We start from the raw sequence: 14,189 nt of genomic DNA, 5'->3' as shown, positions 1-14,189 counted from the left end.
GGCCATGTCTGATTTTCTCCTTTTTTGGGTGAACGCCCTTTTGGTGACTCCTTGGATGAGCTACTCAAGGGTCTAACTGGGGGTAAGAGTAATTTCTCCCCCATTTCACAAAGGTAAAGCACCTCGCAGTATGCGGGGACCTTCCCTTCCAGGCTCACCGGGTGCTTTTTTTCGTGCCTCTGGGGCGCAGGAAAAAGGCAAAACCGTTCAGAGCCTCCAGAGAAGACAAGAAGACTTGGTCGGGTGAGCCCAAGGCCGGTCTGCCCGGTGCGAGGACAACTCCTCCTCTGCATGGAGGGACACCCTCAGTTCAGGGGTGGGGGAACATCTGTGTTACTGTCGAGAACCCTGGACATTTCTGATTCCAGGTCAAATGGGGTTCACAAATTGGATTCCTACAGGGTACAAGATCGAATTTCGGGCTCGCCCAGAATGTCCCGGTTCCTCAGCGGGACAGGTTTTGAGTTTTTTTTTTTAATCAAACCTGTTCACAGTGCCCAGGAAGGAGGGCAAGATGTGTCCCAATTCTGGACCTCAAGTCTCTAAACCGCCTTGTGCAGGTACAAAAATATCGGATGGAATCCGTCCGGTCGGTGGTGGAGTCTTTACTCCAAGGAGATTTTCTGGCCTCAATCGATTTAAAGGATACTTATCTGTACATCACTGTTTACGAGGGTCTTCACCAAAGGTTTTGGCCCCGGTACTAGCTTTGCTGCGCAAAGGCGAGGATTGCAGTCCTCGGTTAGCTGGACGATCTCCTGTTCAGGGCAAGCTTGTATGCCACTCTGTCGGGTGATCTGACAGTCACGGTTCAGACGCTCCAGGAGTTTGGGTGGACCATCAACTTCCAGATGTCTGCACTGACCTCGTCAGTATGTCTGAATTATCTGGGCATGGTCTTGGACCAGTGGAAAAAACTTCCGACTTTGCAGGGCGAGATCAGTTTCCTTATGGACAAACTGACCTCTCCTCCCTGCGGACCTACATGAGGTCCCTGTGGCTGATGGTGTCGGCCGTCGAGGCAGTCCCGTTTGCCCAGTTTCTCACAAGTTCTCTACAGTGGAGATCCTTGCAAATGGAACAAGGATCTGCGGTCTTTCGACCGGATGATATTTCTAGCCATCTCACGAGGTCAGAACTATCGTGGTGGCTGCTGTCGCCTGCTCTGTGCCAAGGCAAGTCGTTCCTGCCGCTGTTGTGGACGGTGGTCACCACAGATGCCAGCCTGATGGGCTGGAATAGGGTGTTGGACACGCTTTGTGCCCAAGGTCTGTGGTTGACGGGAAAATCATCCTTAACAATAAATGTTCTGGAGCTCAGGGCGATCAAACTCTGCCTGCTCCATTGGACGTCTCGACTCCACAGTCTCCCGGTTCGGGTGCAATCCAAAAATGCCACGGCTGTGGCTTACATCAATCACCAAGGGGGCACCAGGAGTGCCCAGGTGGCCAAGGAAGTAGCAGTGTTTGTCTTGGGCCAAGGCGAACTTTCCAGCTCTCTCCGCTGTTCACATTCCAGGAGTGGAAAAAAAGGCAAGCGGACTACCTGAGTCGTCGGTCCCTGGATCAGGGGGAATGGTCCCTGCATCCGGAGGCGTTTTGCCTCCTACGTGCCCAGTGGGGAACTTCGGAGGTGGATCTATTTGCGTCTCGTCTGGACAAGGTGGGGAGGTTTCTAGCCAGGGCTCGAGATCCCATGGCAGGCGCCACAAATGCGTTGGCGGCGCCTTGGAGCCAATATCAGCTGATTTATGCCTTTCCTCCGATTACAACTGTTGTCCAGCTTCCTCCGCAGGTTGGTGGCGGAGAAGGTGCAGGCGATTCTGGTGCCCCAGACTGGCCTTGATAGTCTTGGTACACAGACCTGGTAAAGATGGTCATCGAACATCCCTAGTGGCTGCCTCAGAGAAGATCTGCCGTCTCAAGGTTCGCTTTTCAAGCATGCTTTACGGTCGCTGGCTTTAATGGCGTGGCTGTTGAAGGCCAGGTTTTGAGGGACAGAGGTCTCTGCTTCGGTAATTCCTACCTTGAGAGCTAGGAAGGCGACTTCCAGGATGTTTATCATCGTACTTGGAAGATGTATATTGCCTAGTGTGAGTCGCAAGGGTTTCATCCTCGCCCCCTTTCGGTGGCGAGGGTCTTAGCTCTCCTACAGAAAGGCGTGGAGCAATGTTTTTGACATTGGGCACGATGAAAGGTCAGGTGTTGGCCGTGGCCATTTACTTCCTGAGCCCCTTGGCGACTAGTTCCTTTACTCACACCTTTATACAGGGGGTGCGTCATCTGGCTACGCCGAGGAGATCCCCTTTACCTCTGTGGGATTTGAATTTGGTTTTGTCCGTTCTACAACGACCTTCTTTTGAAAATATCAGAAATTTCTCTGCCCTTGTTGTCTCAGAAAGTTGCCTTTCTGGTGGCTGTCACCTCTGCTACCAGGGTGTCTGAATTGGCGGCTCTGTCCTGCTGTTCGCCTTATCTGGTCATTTATAGGGACAAGGTTGTTCTGTGACCTAACCAATCTTTTCTACCTAAGGTGGTGTCAGATTTCCACCTCAATGAAGATATCATATGTTGCCTTTGCTATGCGCGAAGCCCAAGCATCCCAAAGAAAATGCCTTGCATTCGCTGGATGTGGTTCGGGCGATCAGGGTTTACCTGTCGGCCGTGGAATCTTTTCGCAAGTCTGATTCTCTGTTTGTCCTTCCAGAAGGAGCTCGTAAAAGGTTCAGCGGCGTCTGCTGCAACCATATCCAAATGGATCGGACAGCCTATGGTTCAGGCCTATTCACTAAAGGGTCAGGTTCCTCCTTTCCCTGTGAGGGTGCATTCTTCTAGGAGCGCTGAGTGCCACTTGGGCTTTTCGCCATCAGGCCTCTGTGGCTCAGGTGTGTACCTGGTCATCTGTTAACACTTTTACAAAATTGTACAAGATTCATTTGCTGGCATCCTCGGATGCTTCCTTTGGCTGCATGTTTTTTGCAGGCTGCTGTTTGCTGAAGAGACTGTTCTTTCAGGGGTGATTTTTATTTTTTGGGGTAAGCCCCTGTTGGTTAAGCTTCGGTGGCCCTGTTGGCTACGTTGCTCAGCCTTGTTGAAGCGTTAATAGTTGTTGGTTGCGTTCTTCCCACCCCTAATGCCTACACTGCTATGGGACATCCCATTAGTGAAGAAACTTCCAGAGCTGCGTCTGTCAGAGGACGTAAGAGAAAATTGAATTTTTTGTAAGAACTTACCGTAAAATTCTTTTCTCCGAGTCCTCTGACAGACACTATGTTGGGGTTGGTTGTGCTCTCCTTCACTGCTTTGCTACAAAACTGATTCTACGGGCAGGCGTGTCTGGGGTCATGTGGATAGGACGGCCCCTAAAGGCATGCCTAGTGAATCTTTCACTGCCTAGCTACTCCTGAAGAGGGCGCACATAACCCATTAGTGAAGAAACTTCCAGAGCTGCGTCTGTAAGAAGACTCAGAGAAAATAATTTACGGTAAGTTCTTACAAAAATTCTATAATAATAATAATAATAATAATAATAATAATAATAATAATAATAAAACTTTTTTTACCCATTTTGAAAAGAACAAGGGAGGTACCAAAGCCACACAGGAAAAAAAGGAAAAGGAAATCCCTGCAAATGAAGGGAATTCCTTGGGGACGCCCAGGTCGCCAGAACTAGTGCCCCCATCAGAAGATTTCCCCGCTATTCTTTTTCTGGGGACAACCCAAAATTTGGGATTTTCTTTTACTTTAAATGTTAATATAGGAAACAGGACAGATAGAGGATGAATCTCCCTAATTGGGCACAGACAGCAATAAGCACGGTCAGGTGTTCTAATCCCTCTCCACTGTATGCAAAAAAAAAAAAAAAAAAATGTTTGCCTTTAGTTATACTTTAAGTTATTGCCTAGCAAAAAAGGCAAAGATGTTTTCAAGTCAAGACTGGTCACTGTATAAGATGGGTCCTAAGAGCAGGTAGACAATGAAGGTCTAGCAGGTTTGGGCAATTGTAGAAAGCTAAAGAAAAGTACCTACCTCTATGGGTGACTTACCTGCAGGGTTTCACACAGGCGAATTGGCTGCAGGATTCCCCGCATCCAATTGGCATGACAGGCGAGTGTGACAGGCTCGCAATGGAGCCAGTTCACACAGGTCCAGGGTGGCATTCAAAAAGGGTCATGTACATCTTTGGGTCTAATTCAGGTGCAAATTCAGGCCCGAAACGCACCTGAACCCGTGAACAGGGACGCACTTGAACCCAGGCACGAACCCGTGGCCTCATGTATGTGAACCTGGCCTAAATCCTTGCTTCTCTCCTTCTTTCTGCAGGGCTTCTAGGACAGAGAAGAGCTCTGGCACTGAGCATTGCTCTGATCCATCCTGGAAGCCATGTAGAGGAAAGGGAGAGAAGAGCAAGCTTTCCAATCTCTAGACCTCCGTGTTTTTTCAAAAGACGCTTCCTGGGTGGAGCGAAATGCATTAAGCAGGTGGATACCTCTGCTCTTTGAAATGCAAACTGTGACTTTTGAATTCGAGAACGGCGTCATTACATGCTCACATGCAAGAGGAGAGTTTTGTAAAAGTGCGCAATTGGCTTTTATATGTTTAACAAATAAATGGAATTATATTATGGATTCTCCTGATTCTATCTCCCTACAGTCATATGAGGTTCTTTGACCTACCCGACGCTGTCACTAAAGAAAGAAAAAATATTTTTTTTGCGAATGGGAGGATTAATATTGTTAAACCCAGACGTTTAACCCATCACTAGTCGGTGAATAAGGGCACATAAGGAATCTTTCACACAGCCCGTCCGTCGGACGGACTCCGCCGATCCCCCGCTGAGCAGGAGGATGACAGCTGTTCTCTGCACTGTGTGCGGAGACACAGCTGTCAGTTCCCCATACATCTCTATCGGGGAATTGGATGGGAACGGACCGTCGGTCCGTTCTCATCCGATCCGCTGGACGGATGGAAGATAGGGTTTCCATCCGTCCAAATTTGACGGATCGGATGTCAGTGGACATGTCTCCGCTGACATCTGATGCCCCATAGGGATGCATGGGGGGGACCATTCAGATCCGCCAAAAAAAAACAAAAAAAAAAACGGACAGGCGGATCTGAACGGTCCGCCTGTGTGAAAGGGGCCTAAGGAGGGGAGCACAAAAGCACTTGTTGGAACATACTGGTACTGGAAGAATAAGATAACCAGCGCTTTAAAGTACTTATTGTTCATGCACATTTTTTTGCACTTATTACTTTAAAAAAAAAAAAAATTAATGTGCATGTGGGATTTAAATATTAAGTTTCTGCACAAATAATGAATAGAAATATATATTAAGCACTTCATGGTTAGACAGCGCTGGTACTCATAAAAATACCAACGCAGTAATGATTGCAGTCACCCTTGTTCTCTTCAGCTAGATTAGGAACTGTTAAAATGGAGCCCCAACTTTGATTAGGTCTTAGTGATTCATATAGATAAGGGTATATGCTAGAGGTAGGGCTATAATGGACAATTCGAAAATTTGTTTGATCTATGTTGAGGCTGCATTGAAAAAGTTGTGCGAATGGGCTCTTAGAAGCAGTTTTGTCAATTTATTTTTTAGGTATATGAATATGAAATTAGATTTTGCTGTAGCCATTACATTTTTACATTTTCAACTATTGTCTAGGAATAGCTTAGGCTAGGAGGTGCCCAACCTTTTGAAGAGCGTGGGCAACTTTAGTGACTTGGTAACCGGTCACACGCCACAATGAGTAGAGCAGGAGGATGACAGGTCAGTGTCCACTCTGCATATGCAGACACGGACACAGTCCTCTCTACTTTGATCATATTCGCCCAGATTGAAGGGGATAGATCTCCATCAGGAACTAGCCCTATACAGGAAGCATTGGTTTTATGTGGCTCTGCTCCGCAGCCGCTTGCTTCCTTTACCACCGGCTTCATTTACAACACGAATGCTCTGCGATGGCTGGTCAGCAACCCACATCAGAGGGATCCATGGGCCACATGTGCATTGGCAATATAGTATTTTTTTTTCTCACCATCCCCACCATGAGGAAAAGACAATAATTGCCATCAATGTTATTTAGCTAACAATAAGACCAGTATATTTTAAAAAGACATCTATTGTGAAATATGAGATTTTTAACGTTAAACAGTTGGCACTAGGATTTATTTTTCTTTTATTCCATAGGTCTATCATACTGTATAAGCCAGTAAAAGTAACAATGGCAAGGGCAAAACTAGAACACTGCTGGGCTTGCTTGAGCAATGGAGATTCAAGCCATGTGACCATTGAAAAGGATAGTAATAGTGGACCCAAAGCAATATCATATGGACAGATTTTCGATGGAGCACATTATATATTTTTATACGCACACACCCCATTGCTCTCATTGGTCAAAGCTACGACAGGTGCCAGCCTATGGACCCCATCTCCTCTCGACATCACTGTGAATGTCCCACAAAGGCCACCCTGATGTGGTCCCTCCACATAACGTTTTATTTTGCTTAAATGGACATGCTTGAAAAGCCTACCTTTTATTGTAGAGATTCACTTTAATTATTTCTGTTACTCTCTAGTACAGATATGTGTTGCTGAATATTGGATTGGCCTACAAAGAAGCCACCTCCATTACCCCATGCAGCACAAGTTCAGACTATTACCTGTGATTCATATTGTAGCCTCCTGATCACTTCGTCTTTATATGCCAAAATACTGCTCGGTGTGTCTTTACAAGGGATTCTGGCCATGGTTTCTGGTCCAATGGCACTGACCAATCCCATCAACGTGTTCGGGTTTATAAATTCACTACGGGCACATACATAAGCCTCTCCACGCAGTAATGAAATCACAGACCAGGTCACTGGTGCCACAGCAGCCCTCCCTACGATGGACCCAAATAAAAGGAAAGTGGCCGGGGTAGAACAGTTTTTCATGGCTCTTTTTCGACATTCTGCCACCATATTCCACGTGTGGCCGTTCAACATTATCCCAATGAGGAACAAAACCAAAGCAGGTACTCCAATGGCAGCCAGTCCATACATATAATTCCTCTCTGGAGCACAGGGGCAGTGAAATGCCACCACAGAAAATAATTCCTGGCTCCCCACAGTCCCAAGGGCAACAAGCCCATTGAATATCATCACATCTTTGCTCTTGAAGAACAGAGCTAAAAATTTAAAGTTTTCAGTTATAAAAGCAGCCATGATGTCTCCTTGTGGTTCAAGCTTTGTTTTCTTAAATGCAGAAGAGCTTTATTCTGTAAAAACAACAACATAATAAAGTTAGCAAGCAAAACCATCACACGTATTTTTTATTTTTTTTTAAATGCTCATTTCCTCTCATTTCAGTTTATATATAGGATTTTGATGCCCTCCCCAACTTCCTATTGCAGTTTGTCTGAATTCTGTTTCTTACTATCAAAAAACATTATCTGTAATTATCCAAGCCAGTGTTAGCTTAAGACGTTATATGAGTTTCTTTAACATATAACGTTAAAAGGTAATCTGTAACCAAGAAAAAAAAAAAAAAAGTTTTGATGTTTAGCAGTTCATTATACAGTTGTATACTGTATATGCAGTTTATTACAGTATACATATAGTAACCTTTTTAAAATTCAAAGTTAAAATTAAAAAAGTTAAAGCGGAGTTCCGGCCTCAGATACATTTTTTAGCAAAAAATACTCCATCAATAGTAATCCCATCGCCCTTTACATATCCGCTATTCCCATATTTATCAGTTGTACAGTGTACGATTTGTGTGAAAATCTTAAAAAAACTTTTAAAAACGGTGTCTGAGTGCGGCCATCTTGGCTGTGGGCATCTGAAGCCGCAGTGTAATCCTTTATTTCCTTCTTCCTGATTATAGTTCATTCTGGCTACCCAGAATACACCGCAAAATCTTGCGCATGCGCAGTACTATGCAATCGGCATAGTATGGGTTTCCATAGGGACGGCAGCGTCGGAGGAAGTTGCCGCCCCTATAAAGCCCTTCCCCGCCTCCCGAAAGACAATGCATGTGGAGCAGAAAGACACAGACACAGAACGCCACCTAACCTATCAGGTAGGAAAGACCAGGCAATGCGCCAGTAGGAAGGAGATTGCTGAAACCGGAAGCAGGACTGTGTGTGTGCGTGTGTGTGTGCAGAGAGGAGGAGAAGGTGCTGCGGGGGAGCCGGTGCGGGAGATCTCCGGGAACCGAGGGGTCCGGTAACTAAAGGGGAGGATCATCTGAGCGGCGGCAGAGGAGGACTCAAGGACTGAGTACCCCCCCCCCCACCCCTCAGAAGAGCGGCGGCCGGGCTAGAACCCCCCCCCCTGTAGGGAAGCGGGCGGCGAGCGGACCGATAAACCCCCCCCCTCCCTTGTGCGGCGGCGTCCGGTGCCAAGACCCCCCCCCTCTTGTTGCGGGCGGCGTGCGGGAACCCCCCCTCCCCACAGAGAGGAGACTAGCTGACAGGGATTGACCGAGGGAGGCGGGGTGCTGTGAGGAGACTGACTGACTCACAGTCAGGAACTGCTAGTGACAGGCTTAAAGGGACACACACTAGGTAAGTAAGACTGGTGACTTAGATTGAACAGTGACTGAGGGGGTAGTGTAGTACCTGAGCATCTGTGAGTACCTAGTGCTACCTGAGTGTACTGTGAGTGTTGTGCGTCTGACCGGGCTGTGCGACTCAGTGTTGTGCGTCTGACCGGGCTGTGCAACTCAGTGTTGTGCGTCTGACCGGGCTGTGCAACTCAGTGTTGTGCGTCTGACCGGGCTGTGCAACTCAGTGTTGTGCGTCTGACCGGGCTGTGCAACTCAGTGTTGTGCGTCTGACCGGGCTGTGCAACTCAGTGTTGTGCGTCTGACCGGGCTGTGCAACTCAGTGTTGTGCGTCTGACCGGGCTGTGCAACTCAGTGTTGTGCGTCTGACCGGGCTGTGCAACTCAGTGTTGTGCGTCTGACCGGGCTGTGAGATTGTGAGTGTTGTGCAACTGAGTGGAGCGGAATACCAGAGGGTGAGAAGGTAGAGTTAGGAAGCTAGGAAGTAGCCACATAGGATAGACTAAAATCGCTGAATCCCCATTAGACTAGATTAGTAGGTACAATGCCCGGCGGGTATGGAGATGCGACTCGGTGTACATCTTGTGATATGTATGCGTTCCTCAGACATGCGATCGAGTGCGAATACAAATGCGCAAAATGTAAGCACGTTGCTTCCCTGGAAGCTCAGGTCCTGAATCTAGGGAAGCAGCTGGCAACACTGAGACGAATGTCCATACCGGAGGAGAGCCAGGATCGTACCAGTCAGGTGCAGACAGGGGTCTGCACAGAGGTGGGCGGAGTATTGGAGGTGCAGGCATCAGAGCAGAGTAGAGGGGTTACAGTTAGGAGGGGTAGAAGGGGACAAGGCAAGGAGGCTGATCCTGGGCTGGAGCACCCCAATAGATACGCCTCGTTGTGTGATGTTGGGGAAACCAGTCAGGGACCAGCATTGCTGGAGCAGAGTGACGCCCCTAGCTGCCAGGGGAAGAACTCCTCCAGTGAGGCCGGGAGAAAGGGAAAGGAAAGACAGGTGCTGGTGGTAGGGAACTCATTTATTAGAAGGACAGATAGTGTAATCCGTGACAAAGACCGTGTGCGCCGAACAGTCTGTTTGCCGGGCGCTCGGGTTCGGCACATCGCGGATCGGGTGAACAGATTATTGGGTGGGGCTGGGGAAGACCCAGCTGTCATGGTACACGTGGGTACCAATGACATAGGCAGAGGAAGATGGAGAGTCCTAAACTATTTCAGGGACTTAGGCGCTAAGTTGAGGACTAGGACCTCCAAGGTAGTATTTTCCGAAATATTACCTGTACCTCGAGCCACACCAGAGAGGCAGCGGGAGATTAGGGAAGTTAACGAGTGGCTGAGGAGCTGGTGTAGTAAGGAGGGTTTCGGGTTCCTGGAGAACTGGGCCGACTTCTCAGTCGGTCACCGGCTCTTTGGTAGGGACGGATTGCACCTAAATGGGGTGGGTGCAGCCGTACTGGGTGAGAGGATGGCCAAAAAGTTAGAGGGGCTTTTAAACTAGGGAAGGGGGGGAGGGTACAGATGTAGAATTAGCCAGTGGAAAGCAAGTTTCAGAGGGCAGAAATGGGGGCATTAGCGGTAGGGTGTTCGGAGCTCCTAAACCCAGGGTGGGTACGGGGAAAAAAAAAATCAAGAGAGCAGCCTAAAAACATCAAATGAGGATAAATGTAACCGATCAAAATTACGAGGCTTGTATACCAATGCCAGAAGCCTGGCCAACAAGATGGGAGAGCTGGAGCTGCTGATGTTTGATGAGGAGGACTTAGATTTTGTGGGGATAACTGAGACTTGGTTTGACAGCTCTCATGACTGGATGGCGACCATTCAGGGGTATTCCCTTTATCGCAGAGATAGAGAAGGTAAAAAAGGGGGAGGGGTATGTTTGTATATTAAGAACAGTATACAGGTAAATATGAGGGATGATATTAATAATGGAGCTATGGACGAGGCAGAATCCCTATGGGTAGAGCTTCAAAGGAAAGGCACGGTGGGGAAGGTAATATTGGGCGTATGCTATAGGCCCCCCAACCAGAGGGAGGAGGGTGAGGCGGACCTCATGTTACAGATAGGATAGGCAGCAAGGATGGGAAATTTCATTATAATGGGGGACTTTAATTATCCAGATATAGACTGGGCAGAAGGAACCGCGCATTCAGCCAAGGCTAGGCAGTTCCTAAATGTTTTGCAGGACAATTTCATGGGTCAGATGGTGAATGCACCGACAAGAAACAATGCGGTACTTGACCTACTGATTACCAACAATACAGACCTGCTCACGGATATAGAAATACAGGACAACTTAGGGAACAGTGACCATAGGTCAATTGGTTTCAGTATTAATTACAGTAATAGGAAACACAAGGGTAATATAAGGACACTGAATTTCAAAAGAGCCAATTTCCCTAAACTGCGCTCGCTGCTAGAAAATATCAAATGGGATAGAACCCTGGGAACAAAGAACATGGAGGAAAAATGGGAGTGCTTCAAGAGCATACTTAACAAGGGGGTGGGCCAGTGCATTCCACAGGGAAATAAATTTAAAAGAGCAAAACTAAACCCTGGGTGGCTAAACTCCAACATAAAAATGTAAATTAGAGCTAAAGAAAAGGCCTTCAAAAAATACAAGACTGAGGGGTCATTGGCAGCATTCAAGCACTACAAAGAGTGTAATAAGAAATGTAAAGACGAAATCGGGGCGGCTAAAATAGAACACGAGAGACATATAGCGGAGGAGAGTAAAAAGAACCCCAAGAAGTTCTTTAAGTATATAAACAGTAGGAAAGCGAGGCCAGAGCACATTGGCCCCATAAAAGATGATAAAGGAAAAATGGCCACAGAGGACAGAGAAAAGGCGGAAGTGTTAAATAATTTCTTTTCTTCAGTCTTCACAAAGGAATCGGGGGGCTACACGAACCTTGCTTGTAAGGCCGAACTAAATAATACACCTCAGGAAGTGCCGCCATGGCTAACAGAGGATAGACTTAGAGCTAAACTAGAGAAACTTAACATAAATAAATCCCCGGGACCGGATGGCTTGCACCCGAGGGTTCTTAATGAGCTCAGCCAGGTGATAGTCAGACCATTATTCTTGATCTTTAAGGATAGTTTACAGACGGGGATGGTGCCAGTTGACTGGAAAAAAGCCAACGTGGTACCAATATTTAAAAAAAGGGGCCGAGATATATCCCGGGTAACTATAGGCCGGTCAGCCTAACATCAGTAGTCTGCAAAATTTTGGAGGGGATGAGAAGGGACCACATACAAGACTTTAGTAATGAAAACGGTATTATAAGTAGTAATCAGCATGGATTCATGAAAAATTGTTCGTGCCAAACCAATCTATTAACCTTCTACGATGAAGTGAGCTGCCACCTAGATAAAGGTAAGCCTGTGGATGTGGTGTATCTGGACTTTGCAAAGGCCTTTGACACTGTTCCCCACAAACGCTTACTGTACAAACTAAGGAAGGTAGTTATGGACCATAAGGGGAGTACCTGGATAGAGAACTGGCTCCAGGGGAGAGTACAGAGGGTGGTGATTAATGGTGAGTACTCGGATTGGGCGGGTGTGGAAAGTGGGGTCCCCCAGGGTTCTGTCCTGGGACCAATCCTGTTTATAATTTATTCATAAATGATCTAGAGGAGGGGATATCTAGTACAATCTCAGTATTTGCAGATGATACTAAATTAGGCATGCCAATATCTTCTATGCAGGATGTGGAAACCTTGCAAGCGGACCTGAACAAAATAACGGGGTGGGCAACTACATGGCAGATGAGGTTGAATGTTGAAAAATGTAAAGTAATGCACTTGGGGGCCAGAAACCAGAAAGCAAGCTACTCACTAGGGGGGGGAACCTCTGGGTGAGTCTAGGATGGAAAGGGACCTGAGGGTACTGGTAGACAACAGGCTTGGCAGTGGCATGCAATGCCAAGCCGCCGCAAGCAAAGCCAACAGAATACTGGGTTGTATAAAAAAGGGGATTCACTCCAGAAATAAAGAGATTATTCTTCCACTCTACAAGACTCTGGTCCGGCCACATCTGGAGTATGCTGTCCAGTTCTGGGCACCGGTCCTCAGGAAGGATGTGCTGGAACTGGAGAAAGTCCAGAGAAGGGCAACAAAAATAATTAGGTGAATGGAGGACATCAGCTATGAGGAAAGACTACAAGCACTGAACCTATTCTCTCTGGAGAAGAGACGATTGAGGGGGGATATGATATCAATGTACAAATACTGTACTGGCGACCCTAGCATAAGGAACAAACTATTCAGAGAGAGGAGATACAATAAGACACGTGGCCACTCACTAAAACTTGAGGAAAGGCGGTTTAACCTTAAAGTGCGTAAGGGGTTCTTCACTGTAAGAGCGGTAAGGATGTGGAATTCTCTTCCACAAGCAGTCGTATCAGCAGGGAGCATTGATAGTTTCAAAAAACTATTAGATGGACACCTTAAAGACCACAACATACAGGGGTATACAATGTACGGTTAAAAGCAAACACACACACACACACACACACACACACACACACACACACACACACATCATAGGTTGAACTGGATGGACTGATGTCTTTTTTCAACCTCACTAACTATGATGGCTGATGGGGCACTTTTATTGCGGGCAACAGCGATAGATGGCACTGTGATATTGGGGGCAGCAGCACTGTGATAGTGGCACTGTGATGGATGGAGGCCATACTGTGAGGGGCAGCACTGTGATGGCATCACAGTTCTAGCCCAATCACCGTGTGAGATCCATCCATCACAGTGCTGCTGTCCCCCATCAGTGCCATCGCTGCTGCCCAAATCCCAGTGCTGCTGCCCCCAATATCACAGTGCCATCCATCGCTGCTGCTGCCCCCAATATCACAGTGCCATCCATCGCACCTGCCCCCCCCCATATCACAGTGCCATCCATCGCACCTGCCCCCCCCATATCACAGTGCCATCGCTGCTGCCCCCAATATCACAGTGCCATCCAACGCTGCTGACCCCAATCACACATACCAAAATTGTAGTAAAGTCAAGCTGGTGTTTTTAAACCACCGATCAGTCTGCCTCCTTCGCTCGCACTGTCAAAAGGGTATACTGGCAATAATAGCCTGTATACCCTTTTTAAAGATCGCGCGTACGCGTCATTTCCAGTTTGGAAATAACGCGATGAGAGGAGCGTCCGGCCGCCCATGTCACTGCCCATTGCCTTCTGGGAGTGGATGACAAAGAGCTCCCAGGACGCATTGCAGAGCAGGAAGTGACGTCGGCAGCCGCAGGGGGGGGGGGGGGAAGGAGGAAGTGGACTGAACAAAGCCCCAAAACAAAAAAGGTAAGTGAACCCCCAAAAAATTTTAAAATGCCCAATTTATCCTTAGCATAGGGATCACTGCTGAAATATGCAAAGTGAAAAAATAGGGTGGAACTCCGCTATAAGATTTGCTGCATTGGAGGGAAAAAAAAAAAAAAGTTAACCACTTGCCGACCGCCGCACGACTATCTACGTCGGCGGTCAGCCCCTTACAGGCAAAGTGATGTAGCGCTACGTCACTAGCTTGTGAGGACCTAGGGAGCGAGCGCGTGGCGCCGGAGGCGCGCTCCTGCGTGTCACGGACCCCCCCCCCCCCTCC

General features: G+C 47.6%; 1 protein-coding gene across 1 annotated transcript in view; it reads right to left on the bottom strand.

Moving 5' to 3' along the window:
* Nucleotides 1–14,189, bottom strand: part of CALHM2 (calcium homeostasis modulator family member 2) — a 66,509-nt gene that overhangs the window by 14,847 nt on the left and 37,473 nt on the right. Inside the window, exon 2 of the mRNA XM_082268404.1 lies at nt 6,667–7,262. Within this exon, the coding sequence (XP_082124530.1) occupies nt 6,667–7,209 (543 nt within the window). The 5' untranslated portion in view covers nt 7,210–7,262. The remainder of the gene's footprint in view (nt 1–6,666; nt 7,263–14,189) is intronic.

The sequence above is a fragment of the Pelophylax lessonae genome (genome assembly GCF_965119305.1).
Source record: "Pelophylax lessonae genome assembly, chromosome: 9".
NCBI classification, from domain to species: Eukaryota; Metazoa; Chordata; class Amphibia; order Anura; family Ranidae; genus Pelophylax; species Pelophylax lessonae.
The sequence above is the reverse complement of the archived record's forward strand: the minus strand, read 5'-3'. Positions and strand labels throughout refer to the sequence as shown.